The sequence below is a fragment of the Bacillus rossius genome, chromosome 17, assembly GCF_032445375.1.
Source record: "Bacillus rossius redtenbacheri isolate Brsri chromosome 17, Brsri_v3, whole genome shotgun sequence".
Taxonomy (NCBI): domain Eukaryota; kingdom Metazoa; phylum Arthropoda; class Insecta; order Phasmatodea; family Bacillidae; genus Bacillus; species Bacillus rossius.
In genome coordinates, this window is record NC_086344.1 from 14,582,604 (window position 1) to 14,604,572 (window position 21,969).

The 21,969-nt window shown below is 41.9% G+C and overlaps 1 protein-coding gene across 2 annotated transcripts in view; it reads right to left on the bottom strand.

Annotated features, from left to right (window-relative positions):
- Window positions 1-551: 551 nt before the first annotated feature.
- Window positions 552-21,969, bottom strand: part of LOC134540718 (beta-galactosidase) — a 92,287-nt gene continuing 70,869 nt past the window's right edge. Inside the window, exons 7-12 of one of the 2 annotated variants that reach the window (XM_063383613.1) lie at window positions 21,681-21,902; window positions 19,913-20,031; window positions 16,846-17,121; window positions 7,207-7,281; window positions 5,052-5,261; window positions 552-3,209 (exon numbers count right to left, since the gene is read on the bottom strand). In XM_063383613.1, coding sequence (XP_063239683.1) covers window positions 3,009-3,209; window positions 5,052-5,261; window positions 7,207-7,281; window positions 16,846-17,121; window positions 19,913-20,031; window positions 21,681-21,902 — 1,103 coding nt within the window. In that variant the 3' untranslated portion in view covers window positions 552-3,008. Of the gene's footprint in view, window positions 3,210-5,051; window positions 5,262-7,206; window positions 7,342-16,845; window positions 17,122-19,912; window positions 20,032-21,680; window positions 21,903-21,969 lie in introns of both variants that reach the window. The other variant, XM_063383612.1, reaches the window with a different exon arrangement.

Here is a 21,969-nt window from a genome sequence, read left to right on the forward strand (position 1 = left end):
ATAATTTCAATTTCACATGAGTATAAAATTATGAGTAGCTTTGAAAGGCAGGTATAGGTACACACGTAATTTAATTTAAGGGTTTAAAATTTTTTTTTTTTTTCCTCTATATTTTAACTTTTCACGAGTGAGTGTAACAGTAATAGCTATGCAACACTTACAAGAACAAAAATAAACAAATTCGATAGTATCACATGTTTTAAAACATATGTGTATTAGGTTATCTGACCAAATATATTTCATGGAGAAAATTGGAAGACATTTTCTGGACAGTAGGTACTATCCCTTCAACTCTATTGTCAGATAAATTTTGAGACAAAAATATGACAGTCAGGGCCTAAGTTCAGTCAAAACTGTATCCAACACCAGGCATTTTTTACTCTCTTTATAAAATATATTTATCATTTTCTTGTTCAAGAGAAAACTCTTACAATAAAGACACTTAAAAACCATTTTATTTTTATTTAAATATAGCCGTCATTATTAATAAATTAAGTTAAAAAAAGTATAATCAAATCATTTAAGTAGTTAACAGAAATAAAAATAGTAGCGTTGATATTCTCAACAATTTTATAAACTATTCTCTGTAACAAACACACAAACATTAAAGCCCTTCACTTTACTACATAAAAATATAAATCACTCTTTAACTATTGATAATGTATATAAAAGATTAACATCGTTTAATCTCTTTTCACTGCATTTCTTACACACAAACTGAGTTTACACTTTTTGTGGTTCGTACACACAATACTCCATAAATTAAATATATATATATTTTTTAATTTTTCTGTGAAAAGTAGACTACAGAATTTGTTTAATTTTAAGTCAGGTACCTACAGTGATTACATGGTCATTTTTTCAGCAAAATATAAGCATTTTATTAATACTTATTTAGTATAAATTTTAACAAATATATTCATTAAAAAAAAAAAATTGGGTTTAGTCACCTGGACTTTTCTAAACCACAAAATTGAATGAAAGGAAAGATCTAAATCAAAATTAAGAATTGCATAACCCAAAAGTAGGTAGGTACTATGATTTAAATACTTTGTTTTCTGAAACTCCTTTGTAATAAAGTATTGATTTTTATGAACCTGTGTCTTTGAAATAAATAAAAAATAAAACCAGGCATTGTAAGATTATTCTGCCCCTTTGTGTAACTTTCCTGTATAATTTTAAGAATTAGCTTATATGATTTCTGCTACCTGAGCGCAACTTCAAAATGGTAGGCAGTTTCCTAGTTTGTCACATAAGTCAGAAAGTTGTTCGACAAGAGATTAGGGAAACATACAGATGTAGCATAAGGTCCGATTCTACAAAAAAAAAAAAGGAGTGAAGATCAAAGGGTAGTGGGATCTCAGTGTACTACACGTACCAAATATGGCGACCGTTTGTTTACAAATGTATCTGCTGTACTTGCGTCAGAGGTTAAATTGTAGAAAAATGTGAACTAGTATCATTACATTTGTGTTATGAAGATTCCTTTTAGACTTTATATATATAATATAATATAAACATATTAAACAGTTCTATTTTGCTCTAATTTTCTTCCAAACAGTTTAACTAAGGTCGTTAATAAAAGCAGGCTAGAACAGCCGATACAAATATAAAAACGTCCGCCATATTTGTTTGTGAAAATCATTAAAAAATTGGGGGGAAATGGCTTCACGTATGACGGCTAATGTTCCATCTGTATCCTTTCCTTAACCCTGTGTTTGCCCGCCACACCAATAGACTAATTATATGATGAGACGAATTCCTGCATAGTGTCATCATTGGCTTTCAACGATACTCAGACATGAACTTTTGTTTAAATATAACTAATTTGACAAACAAAATATTTAAATGCACTATGACAATAGTAATGAATTGTCAAACACCGACAAATATTAAAACTCTGGCCAAATGTAGTTGGCACGATCTCGAGAAAGTACAGCACCACTCATCAGTTCTGACAGATTGACATACTTGTCCTCACCTGCTGGTTACAAGTACCACAGAGTGAATACAGAAGAAGAGTGCACACCAACATCTACAGTGCCTACATACACATGACACAACCATTTAACAACCAGTGCCAAGGATTCTTGCCAGAAAAGGAAACAGCAGGAAATGGATATTGTTTTACGAAGTGGTAGGCATCTCTAGGCACACCCATGCACACGGTTCAAAGTTGGGACCACAATTTTTAGAGTGAAACTTCTTTGGGCGCGATGAGAGTAAAATTTCAAGGCCAAATTTTAATAGAGTGTGTGCTCATGGGCTTGTTTCAGAAAATAGATATAGCTTTCTTATACTGTAAGCTGTGAGTGCATTGAATTTTATTTTTCCTACCAGCACGATTGCGTTCCTCCTTGTTCAACCAGCAGTGTAGAGAGCTCTGTAGACACAGTCCCTTCATTTCCCGCATAGATAGCGCTACCAATTATGAATTTCATATTTCATTCAGAGATTTGGCATGTTCCAACTGGCAGAATAGTTTGAAGAAACAGTAACATGCACGATGTTTAGGACGAGTTGTTTAAACAGTGAGTAATATTTACTAACTCATCATTATTCACTGAAATCCTGAACAGTTATTTTGAAATGAGTATTAATTTTTGTTTATTTAGATAATTGTGTTGTTTATTTCTCTCTGTCGCGTCCTTTACGACGTACTCAGGGGCGCAACAACTAAATTTCCAAAAGGGGGGGGGGAAATATTCCTTTTTATAAAGAATCATCGATCCCCCCTATTGAAGTGGGGGGTCCGGGGGTCCTCCCCCGGGAAAATTTGTATTTCAAGGTGGAAAATGGTGCTATTTAAGCAGTTTATCTAAAAATTGATTACACAGCACTTTCTTTGCCCCCGTTTACCCCCACTTAAAGGTTTCAGAGGGGGTAAGGGGAAAATTCCCTTGCCCCCCCCCCCCTGTTGTTGCGCCCCTGGACGTACTCACGAGTCGAGGTTTGAACTGCCAAGGAAGTGCCACTGGAACCACGTGTGCCGAGTCACGTGCCCGCGGTCAGGCCACGGTGCCGTTCAGCACGGGCTGCGCCACGAGCGCCACGCTGCTGTTCGTAGCCGGGGCCTCCAGCTCCAGCAGCACCAGCGTGTTGGAGCGCGGGTAGGGCCGCAGGAAGGTGGCCGGCACGTACAGGGTCACCTGCGGCCCGAGGCGCGGCCAGTAGCGGCCCAGGTTGTGGTCGTTCACGAAGGCCACGCCCTGCCGGACAAACAGTGCAGCGTCCCTCTGTGGTGCTCTTGCGGCTGGGCGACAAGTGTTGTTGCCCCCCAATACACGCTCGGGAACAAAATTGAGCGATTGCATAGCATTTACGAGGTGTCTCTTCGGTTTAGTTTACCTTGGCGACAAATTTGCATTTGGCGGTTTTTAGCACAATGGTTAGCGAGTTTTAAACCTGTTCTAGTCTTTTAAGTGGCTTAAATTAGTGAACAAATGAATGAAACAACCAACGAGGACCGAAGAAGACATACCGGCTCACAAGTTCCACCATGTCTTCCTCTAGCTAAAAAATATGCCATCTATTGTAGCCCCCATAGCACACAACCATTTAAGGTACTGTTGGATGGAATTCACAGAGCAACTAGTGCACTCTCATATTTCTTACTCCCCCCCTCACCGACCCGGCCAAGGAAAAGTGACCTTAGAAGAAACACTGTGCAAAGTTTCAGTGTTATAACTTTTCTCAAATGTGAAGTTTTCAAACTCATTTCCCAAAAGTCTCTTGCGATGAACACATTATGTTTGTCTACAAACACTAGTTATCCACGTGAAGCTGACTGTTTACACAACGGTGGCAAGTACTCAGCTCCACAGCTGCAGATGCTTGTTACAAGCCCATTACCAGGTACCTTTTACTGGCATCATCGCACGATACCTTCCACCGGAACCGACCAGATGTATTCAGTCATGATGCTCAGAAGCTAACACCATAGCTGGACTCCACAAACCTCTATCTGTTACTCCTGAGAGGTGCTGTACACACCCCTGCTTCTGTTTTGGAAAGTAGCCACAAAGCAAGTACCGGTACGTAAAATTCTGGCTAGACCTTAGTCGAAGGACATATCCACATATACAGAGTGGGGCAAGAGAGGTATATGCCCCCTCCTGAAGTTAAAAAAAAAAGCAAGATACTGATCCTTATAACCTATTATTCAAATGATTATTTCATAAATTACATTTTCCCTTTAGTTATTGTTTATCATTGGTTGACATCATTGACCTTCCGCCCCCGTGAAAGAGGTGGAATTGAAGAGAAAAAAAAAAGCTTTTTCTTCCAGCTTGAAATGGATGCGCCCTTGCCTTCATCGGGACGACATCGCCCCCTGGGCTTCCCCCAGCACGAGGCTTCGACCGCGATATCACGATGAGGTGTCTGCCAGGAAGCACCACTTCGGGAGTCGGCCAGAGTTCAGGAGCGAACGAGCGAGCACCCGTCCTTCCTGGGGCAGAGCTATTTCTGAGAAGCATCTCACTGTTAGAAATTACAGTCAATTTGAGGACTCTTCAGCGAAATCTAACTTCAAATAAACTAAGAGTTCTTCGTAATTTCAGATAACCGAGTCTTCGTCGAAAGAAAGCCGTATTCTGATTTTCGAGTTTTATGTTACGTTCTTAACAAACATAAACACACACTTGGACAGGAGAAGAATGCTCCTAACAAGTTTTTGAAAGGTTTTTGACGTCCCTTGGCCCTATGTCCCTTGGTCCCTGTCAAAGAATGCCCTGAGAACTCGTTCAATTGCCCACGTAGCTCCAGCCGGAGAGTGATGAGTTCAGGCCTACGTAGCCGGGACCGGAATAAGTAGGACAGGGAAGGGTTTTTCGTAGAGATTGGGGGTACTGGTGTTTGTTTGTTATATACCAAGCAAATTATTTTGGAATTGATGTTCAAAGACAGTGAACTCAGTGTCTGTGTGTTTACTAGGAGAACCACAAAATTACGAAGCTCGTCGGGTGATTTGTGAGCAGAGTTCTTCATTAAATAAAAGGTGAAAATTTTTAACAGTGCAGACTCGAGACCAGTGATTACCCAGGCCGTACCTTGGTCCAGCCGCTGGTGTCGAGGAAGGTGTCCAGAGTGGAGTTGCCCTCGGGCAGGACGAAGTGGCCCACGTAGAACGCCGGGGGTGTCACGTGGCCTTCGTAACCTGCCAGCTCGGACACCGGCGCCACCGTGTGGAACGGCAGGGTCGTCATCATCCAGTCGGTCAGCACGTGTCCGCCCAGAGTCACGTTGGGCGACAGCAGGCCCTGCAACCGCGCACACACGCCCTCATTCGCCCCCCAGTTCTTGTCGAGTGTTTCAAGCAGACGATAAAAAAAATTTGGTTGTCTGTAAAGTCGGTTTACGGACAATAGTTTAACGTGACAAAGTCATAACAAAACATTGATGAAAAAATTGCATACTTTTATGAATAAAATTGAATCATTTTTATTGAATTATCATTATTTTGGATAGATACAAAGGAGTAAAATGAAATCTACAATTTAATTGATAAATTTACTTTCATTTGCACTCAATAATTCAAATATGTTTATTACTTTAACAAAGAGATTATTTTAACTATAACTTTTATACATGTTTTCTAATTAACTTCTTCCAATCTGTGTTATTCTGTTAAGGATAGGACGATGATAGGAAAAGTAGGAAACAAATGGGAGTGTTTCAAGTTTAATGTGCCTCGAAAAAGTCAAATCGCTGGTTGTTCCAATCGAGTGGAAGAGAGATAGATGCGGCGCAAGCGTACAATGAGCATAATGGGACACAGCATAATGGGACAATGTGCGTAACAGGATACTTTTCGTGCGTGCAGCCAGCGTTCATCGATTTATTAGACGTTGTCACGTCAAAAAAGATATCGATGGTGGCATGTAGCTGGGAATTGCCAGGAGATGTAATCACAGTTAATGTCACTTACTACTTACCTCACCATCGCCATGTTAAAACACCAGAAACAATTCAGAAATTGTGTTTTACCAAACCCAGTAGCAGGGACGTAACTAGACTAGTTTCCAATGGGACAAGACCATCTTGGTGCCCCTCCCCCCACATTTTCCCAAACCAACCAATCAAACCCTTCTAGACAACCCCACACAACCACCAACACACATCAATTCCACTGTTACAAATATTTTTGATTCAACGTCGATGGTAAATAGATTTACTTGCAGTCATATCATTTTTAGTACAAGATAAATCATCAAAAAAATTCTAAGCTATTTAACAGACATATAATCAGAGTAGCATGTTTGGTATATTCTTGCACACTTATCATAAATTCTGCAAATGAAATGAAATTTAATATGATAAATGATATCGGAATATGTATAAGTATGTGCTGAAACAACAGACAGAACATGATATTGTGTTCTGCAATTTTGCTACGAGTGAATCTGTAATTTCAACTATCTCCATCTTTATACGAGAGCGGTTGAACGTCGAAGTCCCTGACCGTTGGACTGGTAGTAATGGTCGAGAGGACAGAGCTCTTTTTTACTGGCCTCCACGTTCACCTGAAATAACACCATGTTTTTTTTTTTCCTTTATAAAAGATTGTGTCTGCGTTCCACCGCTACCTAATGATTTGCCAGAGTTGAGACGCAGAATTGAAGAGGCTATTGCTTTCCTTATTCTGGATGTGTACCATATAACCTTTGAATATATATATATACTGTATAGAAGTCACCAGCCCAGGTTAAAATTTCTAATACGGTTTGAGGTAGTTGGTTAATTCACCGCCGCAATCGCCACCATCTCTAGGACATCGACTTGTGGTGGTCCCTAGCGGAAAAGTGTCGAACTCTTCAAACACCCCTTCCCCACTCTCCCTCTAAAATGCGTTGTCCTCCACCCACCCTCTACCCCACCTCTCATCCCTACAGTTTTGTGACGCACAAACTCCCGTTGAACGACCTTGAGCTGCAGTTAATGTTGGGTGGGGGGTGTGGGGAATGACAGCGGGCGACAGTGCTGCGCTCTAACGTGCAAATAACAACCTAAGACGATACAGGGCGTTACGGCAGCGCGCTGCAGCGGTGAAGTTCCCAAGCTGCTCATCATACGCTCCTGAAAAACGTAGAGTAAATCCTATCCACTCGCGACTTCTATACAGTATACATATTCAAAGATATAACTAAAGGTGAACATATTGAACATGTGTGCTGGGCACAGAATAATTAATGTTGGATAACTTGCCTTAATGTCCTTGAGTCTCGAGCCGTAGTTTATCCTGCCCTGGTTCTCCACCAGAATCTGCAGGATGTCGCCTTCCTGCACCAACAGAGGGAGGACAGTGATCTGATCCACGCGACTCAGAACGCCTCGCAACTCCTGAAAACACGCGACAGAACACGTGAGGAGAATACACACCTTCAGACTAGAAGCAGCAAGGTGAGCTTCAAAATGCTCAATTAGCTTGCTTAAAAATACGGAAGGTGGTAGAACAACAGTATGCTCTGCATGTAGGGTTACCACAAATTCGATTATTTCCTTTCCTGAGGCTAAAAACTATGCCAAACTGAGGGATTTAAAATGCACCAAAATTAAACGAGGTCTTAATGTGGTATAATGATGGACAAGCATGCAGGTCTGATACAGTACAAACCTGTGACCATATTGCTAAAATGTGAGCTGTACTGCATAGTATCAGGTTATCGGGAATGCATGGCTACTGTCTACCTTGTTGATGCGCACATATGCCCATCCACTGATATCAGTGAGCGCCAAGAAACTTGGGGTCAAGTGTGTTGTCTTGCATGCATGTCTGGTACAGCTCAAAGCCGTAAAAGTGATAAAACTGTTTGAATGTGAGCAATTGTGTTGTAGTGGCACTTAGTATGCCTGGAGATGGTAGTATGTTAGTTATGGCATTCTCTTACCAATTGAATCTTTTTAAATTCTTATGGTACTCCCGGGTTATCAATGTCTTGGTGAACAAAAGAGGCAATGCCATGTGGTTTCTATGACTCTGGCACCATCAACTGCCTAGGAGAAGTATTTGCACTTTTAACTATGCTTGGGAATAGAGACACGGGGTCTACAGTCAGATGTGTGGAGTGGTAAAACTCATTAGCCCTCTAGTATGTGGGCTACATATTTTTGTCTTCACTGCAAAATGTTTATCGATTAATTAAAGCTGATTATCGAAAACATTTTACTGAACATAGTCATCTTGCAGAAAATAATCCTGGAAATAACTCCTTGCATATGATGACGTCGTCCGGCCGGAGGCCGTCTTCAAGCCCGACTTGCGACCGCCCGTACTTGGTCCCGCTAACGGAGCGCACCCCTAGCCACCCGGCCGGAGTCAAGTGAGCTTCCCGCCACTCCGTACCACAAAGGTAAACTGCGGTAATTACTGAGGGCTCGAGTGCCCCTCGCGTAAAGACGAGTAATTAAGGGAGCCCAGTAATTACCCTAATTTTTACAAACTCTTCACAAGAAAAGTGCGTCGTAGGAGTGTGCCACTTACTTCCGTGGGGAACTTGAAATCACACGTAGCAAGTGCTCCCTTTGCGGCCTTCCGCCTAAACTAATTAAATGACTCTTCCATCATCATTTCCCCCCCCCCCCCCCCCCCCCCGGTTCTAACTTGTCTGTAACTGCTGGAGTAGTTGGTTAACTAACAAACAGTCTCCAACTTGACTCTCCTTCCTTTTAAGTACATTTAAATACAATTAATGTAATTACGATTATTATAGGCCTTCCGCCATTAGAATTAAGCCTTAGTAATTATTGTGTGAACATTGTAGTGGTTATGGTCTCTTTAAGTTATCTTTAAATAAATATAACAGTAGACGGCGAACTTTGGCGCGCGGGACCAGCCTACCTCTCCCCCGCGCCAAGGCTAGCACGCCAGTGTCGAACTACTCGCGAACCGGGCCGGACGTCCTTAGTGCCACGGGAAGCCATCATCGCTTTGCAACCACCAAGTAACGCTGGTAAATATAGTCACCAACCAAACCTTCCTTTTCAGCTTCCCGTGTACGTTCGCGTTCATTTTTTACTACAAGTAATAACATCGCGCACACAAGTGCCGATGCTAACTTCATGGGCATTCGCCAGTAATTTAACACGGACTGCGGCTCACACAAGTGACCCGGCCGCTGCTAAGAACTAAGCTTACGGGATTGGCCGGCCCCAATCACCCCCCCCTTCCCCCGTTGCTATGGGTGGACATGGCGTAAGGGCGGAACTTTCAAGTGTATCATGTAAAGTATAGTGCCTCTCAAATTGTTTGAACTGTAACGTGTAACTCAGTGCTCACAGCGCAAAAGGGGTCAGCCCCGAATAAAACCCAGTAGCGTATTCAATTGTGTTCTTCCGTAGTGTTGCTTGCCCATCCAGCTAGGGATCAGTGTACTATATTGTGTAAGGAGAGTACTGGATAATTATCTCTACGAAAACCCCGCTCCTTAATTCAATCACAGCCGAAGGCCTAGTGGTCCACGCCGGGGCAGAAAGTATCCACGCCCAAAACCACTGGTTAGCGACTGTGCTAGCCTGGCGCCCACCGGAACATACCCACACACCACCACTCCCCACTAGGCCCCGCCCAGGTCTCGAAGCCAAGACCGCGGGTGACGGCAATGAGTTATACAGTCTCTTAGTTTTTGTACCTATCATGACATGTCTTTAGTTGAATTCAAAACATAGATACAGTAATATTACTCATTCAGCTAAAATAACATAAGGTCTGGAACAATCTTCAATTAAAATAAGGCAAATTACAATACACTTAAAATAAACATGACAGACAAACATACCATGATTCTGTGACACCATATACATAACATGACAAGTGACCATACACAATATGATATTCATGCAAATACTTACATCTAAAGTAACAATATCGTAGCGTACAATTTCTCGATCTCAAAGTTCAGAGTTAATAGTGGTGGAAACATGTACATAATTGTTGAACGAATAACTCCGAAATAATACTTATATTCCCAAGGTAATTTACAGTGTAGAGAACATTCAATCCTCTGAATAATTCGTGTTTATACGTTCAGAGTTTAATACTGGCACTTCTTTGTCACTTTGCAAATTAAAGTGGTTTAAATTCGAGTTCGTGCGGTGATATCACTCCTAACAGGGTCTATAAAATTTTACCTCGTCCAGTTCAATAGACAAAATTTTATCACTACGTTTGGGATTCTTTACACTGGGTTGTTTATACTACATTCTTGTTTCTTCATAGTAAACAGGACCGGTTTTATCAAATTTATTTATTAATGATTGAGTGAGAAGGATGAACAGAGATACTTCATCAACCATGCGAGTATAATCCCTGCAGCAAGGTAAGTGTACTGTAACTCAGGTAGCTGTGTAAAGTTTATGACAAAACGATCAAGTGTTCAATCCAATGGGTACTGTAGAAAACAAAGTAAGTGTTTCCTTGCAATAAGAAACCTAATGGTGTAGGGTATATCATGTAATTAGAGCTCGTATGTAGAAAATAATGTGACTATAAAGTAACTCTCAGCGTATTTTAGATATCGTATATCGTTGACGTGCCAGCTAAGCTACCTAGAGCAACCTTTTCTCTCTTGTAAACAGAAGTGTCTTGAGGGGGGACATGAATTTCTACAGTAGATCTAGTCTTCAGTGAAGTCGACGATTGGCAGAAAGAAGTAATTTCAAAAATAACTTGACGTCTTTTAAGACAAATAATCATGCGGCATGGCTCAAATATTCACATCCGGCTAATCAATAAAAAAAAAAACATAAAAGTCCGCACTGGCAGACACGCTCAGTGGACTAATAAATCATCGTCGAAGTGCTCCAGGCACACAATATATCCACACCGGTACACACGACTCGGTGGACAAATACGTACTTAGCCGTTCCGATGTGTTATAGCTTCAGCGATGCAGCGTATTAATAAATGACTGCTAAATAACATTTCTACTTCCTGTCTTCATTCACATCAACTATGATTACATGCCTACTTAAACGATATGATTTTCGTCTCGACTTCTACTTAACTGGCTGCTTGTACAGGCGTAGCTGCGTCAAGTTGTAGTTACCTACTATCTCTTCGCTGTTTACTGACTTGAGAGTGTAACAATTTTCATGTATTTTATCACATACTACATACGGTCCTTCATAAAGTAAAAATAGTTTCTTAGTAACGTTTTCCCATAGTTTACTGATCGGGTTAGTCTTCTTAAGAACTTTATCTCCTACACTGAGCTTAGTAATCCGCTTCTTCTAATTCTTGCTCCTTTTCTCTGCTGCGAGATGTAGACGGGCTATAACAAATGCTTCTATTTGTTCTCGTAGCTCCTCCGTATCCTTTACTATTCCTTCATGTCCCTCTTGGTTTTTGCAGATTTCGGGTAGAATTAAAGTGGATAGCGCCTCCGAACGTTCGGTTGTTAATATTTCTCTGGGGGTTAATATTCCACATATAACTAAATTAAGTTTTGGACAAAAAGCTTCTATGTTTTCGGACGTAACTTCGTCTTCACTTAACATAAATTCCTTTTCAATTTCTCGCATTATTATCGTGTGTATACTGCGCTTTTCTTCCACATGGATTACCCCCTTGCTAGTCACGACCGGTGTTCGGGGCCCGTCATCACCGATCTCAGCTAGTTTAACGTGCTATGTTGATTGGCAGAACTAGAACTAGCGCCGTTATTAACTATCTGGGCCGGCAAGGGTCCTGTTCCGGGCTGATTACTGTAGAAAACAGTCGGGTTAAGGGGTTCCTGATGTTGGAAATAACCATAAAACGGCGATGATGATGATACTTGATTATGGAATGTGGCTTGAGTAGATTTAATAGCATTGCTATGTGCCGTGTCGCTCATAAGCTGGCTAACTGGTAGCTTGCTAGGGGACCTGGAATTATTTGGCCGTCGATCCCGCGGAGATTGCGAAGTTTTACTACATCGTTGTTCCCGTGGGCCCTCGTAGTATTGCGGTGTCGAGTTCCTCGGCGAGCGCTTATCTTCTCTATCTCGCGGTGACCTGGGAGGCCGTCTAGGCGAGGAATTAGGAGTTTCCTGTTGGTAACTGCCGCTCCTAACCTTTCTCGGCGTCGACCATTTTCGATTTGGCTCTGGATTATAATCATCCCGGTCGCCGTGATCCTGTCCTGAACGATTGTACTGACGATTTTCGGAATCGTTAGAACGCCACTCTCGGCGATGTGAACTACTGTCACGGTCTTTGTACCAACGGTTCCGTCCATGACTGTACCTGTTACTTCGCCAGATTAAGGTATTCACTTGCAGTTGACGACTCTGAATCGCACCGTGATAATTATCATTACGACTCTGGGACCATGGTTGATAAATAGGCGGTGGTTTTGTTGTTGGCTGCCGTTTTTTTTCCTCGTTATTGTGGTGGCTCGTGCGAGTCTGCTGGTCTAACCGATCGAAAGAGAGTAGTTGTTCCCGGAAATCTGATATGCTTTCAAAATTTCTTCTGGTTAAATGGAGCTGGTAACGCATGGGTAATTGACCTAAAACCATCGCAATAAATTCATCATCGCTCATGATGATATCTAAGTAACGAGTTCTCTCGAACATGTCGCTCAGACGGGCTTCTAGCGATCGGTTTCGTTTGGGGTCAAATTTTTCGCCATGTAATTGCGCCCTCAAGTTCCCTTGGATTTTAAGGCTCCAGTGTTGCTGAATAAATAACTGCCGGAATTGTTCGAACGATGTGACCGTATTTTGGTGTACCTCCCACCAGTAATACGCCGTGCTCTTTAGGCTAGTGCTTAGGCACCTTAATTTTTCTGAGTCTGTCAGTTTAAATCGTGACGCATACTCTTCGAATGACTTAATAAATTTCCGCGGATTTTCCGTGGATTTTGCTGAAAATGTGGGTACCTCATCAGTCCAGCGACGTGATGGATGATTTAATGCCGTGGCCGCATCTACGAGTAGTATGGGCTGCCCGTTTGCACTGGAGACGGTTGGCAGTGTATTTGGCGCGGGAATATCGTCACAAACCGGCGCTGATGGTGTACTATTTCCGACAACCGGTGGAGTAGCTGTAGGCATAGCGCGTATGTCGGATTCATGTGGCGACACTCTCGGTACAGAATTTTCCAAATGGTATATTCTACGATTAATGGTCGAAAACACATCCGCATTACTAGCTTCGCGTTCGTGTAAAGCTGACTTTAACTGTTCGAATCGTGTCTCTGTCAGCTGTGAGTACCGGGTTATTTCCTCCTCCGCCGTACGTTTTGCTACTACTTGGCACGTAGATTCTGTCATTTCTATCTGTTGTTGCATGGAGGAAATTCGTGTGTCAACTCCTGAAAACTGAGCTGTCATTGTCTCGCGAAGTTCTTGTATTTCGGCACGAGAATTTTGTAATTCGGTGGATAGCTGTTGTGTGATTTCCGCCATTCTCGTGTCAACTCGAGCGATTAATTCTCCTTGCATTTCTGTTATAGTACTTGCAAGCCTATCTTGTTGTCGCATAAATTCTTCGGCTAGAATAGTATTCTGTTGAAGTGTAAGCTGTTCGGAAAGTATTCGATTTTGTTCCGCCTGCTGTTCAGAAAATATTCGATGTCGTTCCGCCTGTTGTTCAGAAAGTATTTTATGTTGTTCCGACTGCTTCTCAGAGTGTAAATTCATAGAGGCGTTAAGTTGTACTGACATGTTATTGAAAGCTTGCAAAAGTTCCTCTAAGGTAGTTGACTTAACGCTAGTATCCCGCGAAGGTGCCACCGAAATAACTGCATTTGTTACCTCTATGGCGCATGGAGTACTGCCAGATGTGCTCGCTACAATATTATTTTCCCTTGCTGTCACAGCAGCAGTTAATACCTCGCTATCAGTATAGCTAGCCTCGCTCACTACTGCGTTATCGGGCCTTTCGTCATCTTCACCCTTATCTTTGTTCTTGTGGCGCAAGAAGTACATACCTTCCTCGGACATGTTGCCTTCCAGACGTACTTGCACAAAAAAACTCAGTAAAAGTTCAATCCAAAAAAACTTACGCTCCCAGCAGTCTGGTCTCCAAACAAACACAATAGATAGTTGCTAATATCACATACGGGAACTCTATCTCGTTGGCCCCACAGTTGTGAGCCAGAAAATTGCGTTACTACTCTTCTGTAATCTCATATATACTTTCCGAATGTATGCTAATAAAGTTTTAACATTTGCTTGGTGTTACGGCTGTATATCTTTAAGCATGCCCGGTAGCTTAACCAGCACGTTTCATAGTTACTTGGAAGATAATGAGAATTTACAGAAAGTGATATACGAATTTTGTCAATAATATTATGGGTTCCATTTAAAATATGTTTAAGGTTGTGGTGTAATCTTCCAGTGTGTTTTACTTTGTGACTGTAAGGAGTATAAATAATAAATTACTAATATGCGTTAGGAATTATTGTATTTAATAATGGGTGTCACAGAATCTATATATGAAAGATAAGATAATCTAACCAATCTGACACTAATATGTTAATTCCTTAAACAAACTTAAAACATTAACTATATGTGTTTGTTGGTGAGATTCCTAACAACCCAGTGTTTTTACTCAAACTGTTAACGTCGTAAATATGTTATATTTTAATAGGGTAATTTTCCTAAAATATATATAAAGTAGACACATCACTGGGGAGGGACATCACACGGTTCGCAGTCGGTAGGAGCTCGGAGTTCTTCTTCAGGACCACTAGGTAGTTCCCTCGTGGACTGCAGCTAGGAGGCTAATGCTGGAATGGACTAATATACTACGGCTGGCTATAGTTGTTCTGGAACTAGGCCTCCACCAATCCAGTCGGCTTCTGAAAAGTTGAAGTAATTGGAATGGTCTCACCGAATAGTAGACAAATTAATCATCGGTCTAGACGTTGGCTTGTAGACGACCCATGTTGTAGGTCGTTTCGGCAGGAACCATTCATCAAGACCTCACATGGGCGGGTTGGAATGGATGAAAATTTTAATAAATATGCAAACCATGCATATCACCAGATATAATTGTCTTCTTAGAATATCTATCGTCCATGTAAAACGCCGAAATATGTAAGAACACGCAAACTAGCATGGTCGACTATTACATTCTTTTTCCATCGTACACGGCCATCTTTTCTTTCCTATACTTGTTGTAGCAACCCCAGGCGAAAAACAAAGAAGACTCAACACAGCAAAGACAGCGATGTGGATTTGGTTGTTTTGTCTATGACATAATGCCTGGTTAATGAACTGTAATAAAACTGAATACTATCCCAAGGAAATGTGTAGATGATCAAATAGAAACAAGCCTAGGAGTTTGTATTAAATCAAAAAGTGTATCTTGGGTTGTTAGAACTCACATTTAAATATCAAATAAATAATATGTACATAAAACATGAATAATAATAATATGGCACAAATAATAAACTGGAAATACTCTGAGTAGTTACAACTGTGAAGATGTTTGAATGGCGTGGGAACCAAACCCTTGTGCAATAGTTGTGATACTAAGGATGCCAATGGGCAATATGCCTGGCGAGTACAAACTAAACCACGATCCAGTGGTAGGAGTATTTAAAACTTGGCTCATTGCACTAAGAAGGTCCCTACTGCAGCATAGTCTCTAGCGGATACTAGTGACAATGCATCTAGTGTAAGTCATATTCCCAGGCCGAAAAAGAAGTTTCTACAACTGGTGGGCAGAAGAACCACACCATTTGGTATTAATGCAGCCAGTGCATGATGATCTGGTTGGTGGGTATTATTGGCCATAAGCTACAATGTTTGCCAGACTATCAGAATAGTTAGACAAAACTCCACTATATCAAGGTTCTTTGAAAGAATTAGGGGCAACAGAGTGAATGGTAGAGGTCCTGGTGAGCATCAGTCAGCATCAGTGAGCGGGGTATTAAAGCTCGATCATCAACTAGCTGGTTAGCGAGATGTGAGGATCAGGTTATCGCCCACCTTGTTTGTTGACGAGGATATATGCCCAGTCACCGAACTCCATGAGCTCCAGGGTTGCGAGGTTGGACTTGTTGGCCGGCATGTGGTACTGGTACAGTATGAAGTCGTACCGGTGGCTTAGTTGCGGGAACATGAATGGGTACACTATTGACTAAAGTTGTCTGAAATGCAGGGCTGCCACCCACCTTGTTGTAGAGCACATATGCTCTGTCACTTCATTCTGTTAGATCCAGGAAGGCAGGGAAAATCATGATGGCCAGTATGTGGGTCTGGTACAGTAAGAAGCCGTACCAGTGACTTTGTTGCGCGAACATGATATGGGTACTAACTACTCTATAAAGACCAAAATTGTCTATAATGCAGGCCTACCACCCACCTTGTTGACGAATACATACACCCGGTCGCTGAACTCTGTGAGATCCAAGACGGCAGGGTCAAGAACGCTGGCCGGCACAGCACAAAGCCGTACCGGTGGCTTGGTTGCGGGAACATGGTTGGGTACTACTTTATAAACACCAAAGTATGCGGAAATGCAGTGCTACAACCCACCTTGTTGACGAACACGTACGCCCAGTCGCTGAACTCGGCGAGATCCAAGACGGCAGGGTCGAGAACACCGGCCGGCACATGGGTCTGGTACAGCACAAAGCTGTACCGGTGGCTTGGTTGCGGGAACATGGTTGAGTACTACTTTATAAACACCAAAGTATGCGGAAATGCAGTGCTACCACCCACCTTGTTGACGAATACATACACCCGGTCGCTGAACTCTGTGAGATCCAAGACGGCAGGGTCAAGAACGCTGGCCGGTACATGGGGCTGGTACAACACAAAGCTGTACTGGTGGCTTGGTTGCAGGGAACATGATTGGGTACTACTTCATAAAGACCAGAGTATGCGGAAATGCAGTGCTACCACCCACCTTGTTGACGAACACATACGCCCGGTCGCTGAACTCGGCGAGATCCAGGACCGCAGGGTCTGGCGCGCGGGCCGGCACGCGGGTCTGGTACAGCACGAAGCCGTACCGGTGGCCCAACTGCTCGAAGGTGAGCGGGTGCTGCCTCGTCACGTTCTCCGAGCTGAAGGCAGCCAGGATGACGGGATCGAGCAGCGAAGCGACCGGGCTCAGCTGGACCTGCCCGTAGTCGCCCTTCTCCGCGGGCTCGGGCAGGGTCATGTTGGGCAGAGGCAGGTACTGAAACAGAAAACCACGCAAAACTGTGTGAATTGAACCCTAGCGCGAGGCAAACCTATGTACTTGGTTCACATTTAATTGAATTTCCTTATACTCCAGTTTCAATAATACTTCACCATTGAACAAATTCCGATTTGCAATTGGTCTTATGACTTGAATGCTTGAATAAAGCACGAAAAACTTTCAAACTTTCACAAATATGCACGATTCTTTTTGTCTAAATATTATTCTAATGTTTATAAACGAAAACAAAAAAAAATGGTTGTCTGTAAAGTCGGTTTACGGACGATAGTTTAACGTGACGTCATAACAAAACATTGATGAAACGATTGCATACTTTTATGAAAATTGAATCATTTTTATTGAATTATCACTATTTTGTATGGATACAAAGGGGTCAAATGAAATTTACAATTTAATTGATAAATTAACTTTCATTTGTACTCATTAATTCAAAATGTTTATTACTTTAACGAACACATTATATAACTATAGTGTTATTCTGTTAAGGATAGGACGAAGATAGGAAAAGTAATGGGAGTGTTTCAAGTTTAATGTGCCTCGAAAAAGTAAAATCGATGGTAGTTCCAATCGAGTGGAAGAGAGATAGATGCGGCGTAAGCGTACAATGAGCGTAATGGGACAAAGTGTAACGGGACAATGTGTGTAACGGGACAATGAGTCATCCTTTTTCGTGGTGCAGCCAGCATTCATCGATTTATTAGACGTCACGTCAATATTTCATGTGGTTAACGATCTTTAATGTATCTTATACAATTAGAGGTTATATTTTGGAACTACTTTTCTTGATTTGTTGTAAACCGGACATAGTAGAAGCTTGGCTATGTTTTCTTTAAGTTATTTGCATATATGGGTCTTCAGACAAGCTAAAATGAACTGCTTTTTAATGATAGCATTATCACTCACTAAATCGTACATATTCTACCTGAAATGCAATTAATTGCACTGAGGTATCGATTCCATGCTTACTAAATTATACTGTTTTCATAGTACAACAATGTTACCACTAAAAAGTGTTGATTTTCTGAGTTATGCAACTATTTTACTAAGGTATACTTCTGGTCCAAATTTATGGACCCCTGCTTTGGATCTAGTGCAACGTGTTCTAGTAAAAATTACTGGGCATATTGACTTTTGGCCATGCATCGAGCAAGTGAATCAATGAATTTCTTGAACATAAAATATGTAATCGCTGGGCCAGTTATTATTTTAATTTGACTTAATGAAATTTAGGAGGTGCTTAAATAATGTCTCAAACCAGGTAACTATTTTCGAAGATCACTGCCAACCTTACTAGTTGTCTTTGAATATTTTGTGAAAATAAGATCTAAAAATGGAATGACCACAAAATGCAGTGTTATGTAAATAAGAGTAAACCCAAGAACACCCAATGACTATCAGCAATGCCCATTTCCCCCATACATGTATCTGGCATCACCAAAATGGGAGGCTGGATAAAGTGACATCTCGATCTAAGAGACCTCCAGAACATGCATTAAGTAACCACACAGTAATTCCTAAGCTTACTCATGCACTGCGAAGGCATATAGAATATAAGCTTTATTTAAGTTCCATACTTTGGCTGCATTTGACCAAATTTAAAGAAAGTTGATCTCAACATCCTGCATGTTAAAAACATCACATAGTTTATAGACCAAAAAAGGTTTAGTATATGCCAAATTTAAGATTCTCCTCAATGAGGAAACATCCTAAATGTTTACTAAACTTCCTCAAAATATAATCTAACATGTGGGCCATAAATTTTTGCACTTGAGAAATAACCACGAAAAAAAATACAGATTGTTTTCAAATAAATATGTATATATATATAAACAAAAATACCTATATTGGAAAATCAGTTCTTAAAGATCATTTCGTCTAAATGGCCGCCATCTTGCCGCTGGCATTCCTCATATCTGGCCCTCAGATTTTCGAAATACTCTCGTATAACCCTGGTTAAAGAAATGTTCCCTATCAAGCTGATCTCGCGCAGAGGTGATATTTCATGACCTCCCTGCCGCCTGGATCTAACACCAGCTGATTTTTTTTATACGGTTATCTTAGAAGTCGAGACTACGTAAATAAATCAGCGATGACATTCCAATTAAAGGAGAACATCCGTCAAGAAATGGTTAACATACCCCGAGCTTTATGTCAAAAAGTTTTCAGAAATCTAAGAACCAGATTTCAGGAATGCCGGTGGTGAGATGGCGGCCATTTGGACGATATTATTTTTAAGAAATGATTTTCCAGTATGTATTTTGTTCTAGTAAATAAACATTCATTTGAATACAATTTATATGTTTTTCACGGTTATTTCAAAAGTGAAAAAAATTATGGACCAACCGCTATAAATGTAGTGGTGTAATATATCTTGTTAATTCCAGAGCAGTTTATTATGTCTCGCTCTGTTTTCTAAGACCTGATATCTTCTTCTAACAAAGCATTGCATACCTGCTGCAAAGTTACCCCCTGTTTTAACAAGTACCTACATAATTGACCTGTAGTCAAAAGCAGCAGGAACATGGAAGTTTATGAAATAAATTATGTATGAGCAATGAACTCTAGGCCCAAGCACATAACCTCAAAATAAAGTAGACTTCTTAGAGCAAGGTCTGAAGGTAACCCTATTACCTGAATCTGACATAAAATGAGGCTCTTTGATGTAAAGGAATGTCTTGATGAGCAAACCCTCCCGCGAAATAGCAAAATCACAAAAAAATCCGAATGGATTATATTCCATTTGGAATTTTCTGTTGATGTACGCTACCTGTCCTATAACCTCCCGCAGAGCGAAGTACTTTTCAGTTGGGTCCCCAGCCTCGTTAAGAGGCGCGTCGTAGTCGTATGACGTCAGCTGAGGTTGGTACTTGGTGGCGTAATTAGCCCCTGAAAAAATTAGTATCACAAAAATATACATACCTGTGGACTCATTATGGAACTGATCCCAAATACCGAATAAGAAAAACTTGTGTGTACATAACACAGATCAAATAGCTGTTACAACATAATTAACATATGTGACGGATTCCAGAAACCAAGGCCAACTTTGACTTATACAATGATTACGACAACCAAAGCTCCAGGGTGACAATCTACTGGACACTGATCTGGTGCTAACAAATCATCGCGCATCAGCACAGTCTCCATGGTCCATGTGTAATATAGTAAATTCAAGGATGTGTTGAGTCCACGATGTGGTTCAGTATGGGAATTAATAATAAGTTGAGGATGCCAAATGAAATGGTTACACAATAATTCATTAACCAAGCTTCCATCTGACCGACCCAATCAGTGGACTTTACTGAAGATCGTGAGCGAGAAGGCGCAGTGGAAAGACACTGGACTCGAATTCCAGAGGACCCGGGTTCGAATCCTGGCCTGGCTGTTGGTTGGTCAGGCTTACAGAAATCACATCAGGCAAAAAAAGATGGTGTGGTTTGTAACTACCTTCAATGGGCGTACCGCCTACATTCCTGGCCTAGTGTAGTGGCGTGTTTATGTCCAGTTATCACCTCTCCGTCGAAAAAAAACAACTCAGGATGAGATGGAAAACCACTCGAACGAAAAGACTTTTAGATAAGCGTCAATTTGTAGATTTGTTTCTTAGACATATATTCAGTTTTTACCCAAGCTTGAAGGAATTTTGCATGCTTGAAATTCAAAACAAAAGAAAAGTCACCGATCTTCATGATTTAAAAAAAAAAACAGTCCTATCCTACTTTCTCACCCCCTTAAAGAAGAATTTTGATGCTTATAGAAATTTTTTGTAAATTTGAAGTTAAACAAGTGGAATGATACCATCTACATCGAGATTATAAACCTCTCTGTTCGCCCATCCCAAGGAAGTGTTCAGACTGGGCAGATTATCTTGTAGCTTATAGAAAATATTTATATATTGTAGGTTATATATGTTTACTTAAAGACTACTCTGGATATAATCCTTTTGTTCAGACTGGGCAGTGCTAGTGGCCAGTGAAGGGGCGGGAGTGGCTGATGCAAGGAAGACTTGGTGTCACCTCTATGTTCGCCCATCCCAAGGACATGTTCAGACTGGGCAGTGCTAGTGGCCAGTGAAGGGGCGGGAGTGGCTGACGCAAGGAAGGCTTGGTGTCACCTCTATGTTCGCCCATCCCAAGGACATGTTCAGACTGGGCAGTGCTAGTGGCCAGTGAAGGGGCGGGAGTGGCTGATGCAAGGAAGACTTGGTGTCACATCTCTGTTCGCTCATCCCAAGGAAGTGTTCAGACTGGGCAGTGCTAGTGGCCAGTGAAGGGGTGGGAGTGGCTGACGCAAGGAAGACTTGGTGTCACCTCTATGTTCGCTCATCCCAAGGAAGTGTTCAGACTGGGCAGTGCTAGTGGCCAGTGAAGGGGCGGGAGTAGCTGACGCAAGGAAGACTTGGTGTCACATCTCTGTTCGCTCATCCCAAGGAAGTGTTCAGACTGGGCAGTGCTAGTGGCCAGTGAAGGGGTGGGAGTGGCTGACGCAAGGAAGACCTGGAGTCACCACGGACCAGCATGGGCAGTGGGGCTCACCGGAGAGGAAGCCGAAGTTGGTCCCGCCGTGCAGGAGGTAGATGTTGACGGAGGCGTTCATGGCGAGGACGTGGTCCAGATCTCGCGCGGCGGATCTCGTGGACACGGTCTGGAGTGGCTCGCCCCAGTGCGTCAGCCAGCCCGGGTAGAACTCCGAGTTGACGAGCGGTCCCCGGGGCGAGTAGGTGCGCATCGCCGCGAAGGCCTTTGACACGTTCGCCCCTGACGCCACAGCACACGCATCACTCAGGTTACACTTGGGGTGACATTCCGGAGTGCCCTGTACTTG